General features: G+C 65.8%; 1 protein-coding gene across 1 annotated transcript in view; it reads right to left on the bottom strand.

Moving 5' to 3' along the window:
- The window catches only part of PERCC1 (proline and glutamate rich with coiled coil 1), a 749-nt gene extending 358 nt beyond the window's left edge, over nt 1-391 (bottom strand). Inside the window, exon 1 of the mRNA XM_042780779.1 lies at nt 32-391. Within this exon, the coding sequence (XP_042636713.1) occupies nt 32-391 (360 nt within the window). The remainder of the gene's footprint in view (nt 1-31) is intronic.
- Nucleotides 392-3,922: the final 3,531 nt, after the last annotated feature.

The raw sequence follows: 3,922 nt of genomic DNA, 5'->3' as shown, positions 1-3,922 counted from the left end.
CCTCCCGCCGCAGGTCGGCGTAGGAGCGCGCCCTGGTGGCGCTGCCGGCCGCGCGGCCCTCTGCGGGGACGTCGCGGGCGTCGGGGTCCGGCCCCGGGTCCTTGCGGCCGAAGTACCGCTGGATGTCGCCGCTGATGAGCTCCGAGAAACGCAGGAGCCGCCGCGCCGTCTCGGGGCTGCTCGCGCCCTCGGGGGCCGGCGCGGGGATCCCGCCTGCACGCAGAGGGGTCGGGCTGCAGCCGCCCAGGCCCTCGCGCTGCAGCGCCGCCGCCTCGTCGTGGTCGTCCTCGTCCTCCTCCGAGGTGTCCGGGGACTCCGGCTCGGAGAGCAGGTAGGGTGGGTGGAAAGGTAGCTGGAAGTCGCACAGGGGCTGGGCCACGCCGGCCGCCATCCCCTCGCCGTCCTGGGGCTGCGGGCCTTCCGGGGGCAGCAGGCGCCGGCTGGGGGCAGGCGTGAGAGGGGCAGGTGAGCGGGCTGGGCGGGCCTGTCCCAGGGGCCACCCACACGTGTCCTCTGGTCCCCACTGTCGGCGACCCGCGGTCCTTGGGGCTGCAGCTCTTGCAAGGGACAAGGTCATGGTGACCACGAGGGCAGCTTCAGGAGGCCTGGGCCCTGTGGGATGGCCCTGGGGGGCTGCCCCAGGCATCCGTGGGTGGAGGAGGGGTGTGTGTGACATGGGGAGATGAACCAGTGGCTCTCGGGGAGACTCTGTGGTGATGCGGGGCGCCGAGGGGCAGAGAGGTCCCAGGGATTCTGCCCTGCCCCGTCTGGGTGCAGGGGTGCGAGCGTGTGAAGGCCGTGCCTCGCGGAGACCCCAGCCCAGGTTGCTGTTGCTATGGTGACAGAACTAGCCTGAGCAGCTCTTTGACAAACCGGCTCGTGTCTGCCGGGGCTGGGCGGGGTGACCAGAGCCCAGGGAGACGCGCCTGGCCTCCTGGAATGGCTCAGAGCCGGAGAGGGGTGGTCAGGCTGGCCCTCCTGGGGTGCTAGTCTCTGCTGATTCTAGTGCAGGCACAGTGAGACTGTCACTTGGCCTCCACAGCACAGAAAGTACAACAGAGGCCCCGTCAGTGTCCCCAACACAACCCAGGAAGGGTCAGAGGAGGGAGGAAGGCAGGGATGGGGGTCCCAGGACCAGGAAGGGATGAGGAAGGCGATGGGGCTGGGTCTCAGGCTAGGCCAGCGGAGTTCTGGGGCGCTTGTGGGATGAGGGGCCTCCCCTTGGCCAGAAGCCACCGGCGCTGACTGTGAATCCCAGAAGGCGCCCTGCCCCTGGGGAGAGGTGTCCCTGACCCCTCTCTGGCCAAGGACTCCTGGGGACCCTGGCAGGAGGTGGGAAGGGAGGAAAGGAATCTGGTGAACAGGGAGCTGGGCTGTGGGTCACACACCCCGTCCCGGGGGGGGGGGCGCTGTAGGACAGATGTCAAGGGAAGCCCCCAGTGCCTGCCCTCCCTGGTTTCAGGGTTCTCTTCCCCACCCTGCTGGCCGCTCTGTGGCTCTACTGAGGCTCACAGGGCTGGGTCTGCCCCAGGTGTCCTGAGGCTGTTCTTGGATTTTGAGGCTAGCCGCTCTCAGATGCAGAGGCTTAGGTACTGTGTCCCCCAGACCTGTCTTTGCCTTGGGGCAGCCTCGATGGGTGGCCCGTGGTGGCCTCCGAGGTGTGCATTGTCTCTGTGGACCAGACTGCCCCAGGCAGAAGGACCCACGCCCTGCAAGCAGCGGAAAAGAGGCCGGACCCCCACACCCCCCACAGCGTGGCAGCCCCCAGCGGCCTCGGGGAGACCGGGCCGCCCGGCCCACACCCACCCTCTTCTTACCTGGCCGGGGCCGGAAGCTCCTGCTGGGCAGGCCGCCTCCACCTGGGTTCAAGCATTTATACCGGGCTGCAGTGGCCGGCCGGCCAGGGCTGGCAAATATTTGGTGGTGGCGGCATTGTAATCGCAGACTAGGCAAACAGAACCGTCTGCTTTAGCGCCCGGCAACCAGAGCGCCGCGGGGGGAGTTGCTCGGAGGGGCCTCACCTGGCTGTCGCCTGCCAGGGGACCCTGGAGTGTTTGCCTTGGGCCCAGCTGGCTCCCGCCCTTGGCCAGAGGGCCCTTTATCTTAGCAGTGATGGGGGCCCACCCTGTCGTGTCAAATAGGCGGAAAATTAAATTTCATGCTATTTTGACTTCTGGAGTAGCTTTTACAGAGCGCCCTGCCTCTCCGTGGGCTGGGTGAACGGGCTCCAGCCCTGCCAGGTGGGAGGCCGTGGACCACCACAGCCCCACCTCGTCCCAGGTTGCTCAGGTGCCAGGGAGTTAGCCCGACTCCTCACGCCTCCACGTGTGTGTGTGTCAGAGTGGAACTGGCGTCCACAAGGTTTCCGGGGGCTGATTTCTCAGAAGTAGCTTGCCAGCCGTTTATTCCGAGGCACCTCTCTCTCCATCCTCTCAGGAGCTGAGGACGTCAGCTGGAGTCACCCCCCAGCCCAGCCCCCTTTCCCAGGAGGGCCCATGTGGGCGCCCAGTGCTTGGGGGCTGGGGACGGATTCCCCGACTTTGAGATGGGACGGAAGTGAAAAATTCAGCCCTGGGCCAGGCTGGTGACCTGCTGTGAGCGGTCCGCCTGGTGCTGGGCAGGGGAGTGGCAGCACGGGCGGGTACCTGTGGGTGCCGGGGGAGGCCGCAGGGAGTTGGGAGTCACCACACTGAAGGCTCAGGGCAGCCTTGTCTCAGCCTCAGGTACGACTGATGGTGGTGGCCCCTCGGGGTAAGGACGCCTCGGAGGCTGGCCCTGAGTCCACTCTTCAGTCTCTGTCCTGCAGGGGCTGGCCTCACGCTTGACCACGAGTCTGCCCCATGACATGTGCCCAAGTCCTGGCCATGCACGGCCCAGCCCCAGCCGGGCCACCTCCCCTCTGACAGCAGCCGGACCTTCCAAGACCTGGGGGAGACACCTGTGGTGGGAGCAAGCTGCCCCCTTGGTCCCTGCTCAGCACAGGAAGGAGGGCCTTGGGTCGGGAGGGCTGGGAACCGGACTCCCAAAGGCTCTGGGGTCTCAGGGAGGAAGGTGAAGTCCCACCTTGCTTCTCTCGCCTGGAGTTGTCCAGGTGAGGTCTGAGCGGGCTACAGTCGGCTCTGCCCTCAGGGTCTCGGGGTATCCAGGCCTCTCAAAGGAGGGCGGTGGGGGAACCTGGAAAGAGGCCCCCAAGCAGCTCCGGGGTTGGGGCGCTGTAAGCCTGTGTATGGTCGGCTGAGCAATGTCCCCAAGACAGCTACTCCCTAGTCCCTAGTCCCATGACTTGTGTCCTCCTCACACGACAAAGGGGACCTGGCGGTGCGGTTCCAGTTCAGGACCCTGACGTGGGAGCTGAGTCTTGGGTTATCCAGGTGGGCCCCGTGTCATTTCCCGAGTCCTCATGAGAGAGAGGTAGGAGGATCCTACAGCCGCAGAGTGAGGTGAGGCTGTGAGCCGAGGAACCGTAGGGCCTCAAGGAGTCTCCCCTGGCGCCTCCGGAAAGAGGCGGCGGCAACACCTTGATCCGGCCTAGGAGACCCGTGCCAGACTTCCGGCCTCCAGATGCAGCTCCTGAGTGTGTGTTGTGTTAACCACTCGGTGTGGTGACTCCTTGGGGCAGCCTTGCCGGACGCCGAGGACATGTGGGAGGGCGATGGGGACGGAGCAGGCACGTGATGGGGGGCAGCCTGCAGGACTCTGTGCCAGGCATGGCACTTGGACTTTCCTCCCCAGCATGGGGAGCAGGAACGTCTAGGCCCAGGGCTCTCCCGTCCTCCATGCAATAAAACAACTCCGTGTGAGAATAGCTGGGGGGAGCCGTGGATGGGAGGACCACCCACTCCCTCGAGGCCCTGCTCCCCTGCAGACCCCTGTTTTTTTTTTTTTTTTTTTTGCAAAAAGACGGCATACGAGATGTCGAGCA

The sequence above is a fragment of the Orycteropus afer genome, unplaced genomic scaffold (genome assembly GCF_000298275.1).
Source record: "Orycteropus afer afer isolate SDZICR_OR568_19922 unplaced genomic scaffold, OryAfe1.0 scaffold00061, whole genome shotgun sequence".
Classification (NCBI taxonomy): Eukaryota; Metazoa; Chordata; class Mammalia; order Tubulidentata; family Orycteropodidae; genus Orycteropus; species Orycteropus afer.
Note: the sequence above shows the minus strand (reverse complement) of the source record. Positions and strands in the feature narration are given on the sequence as shown.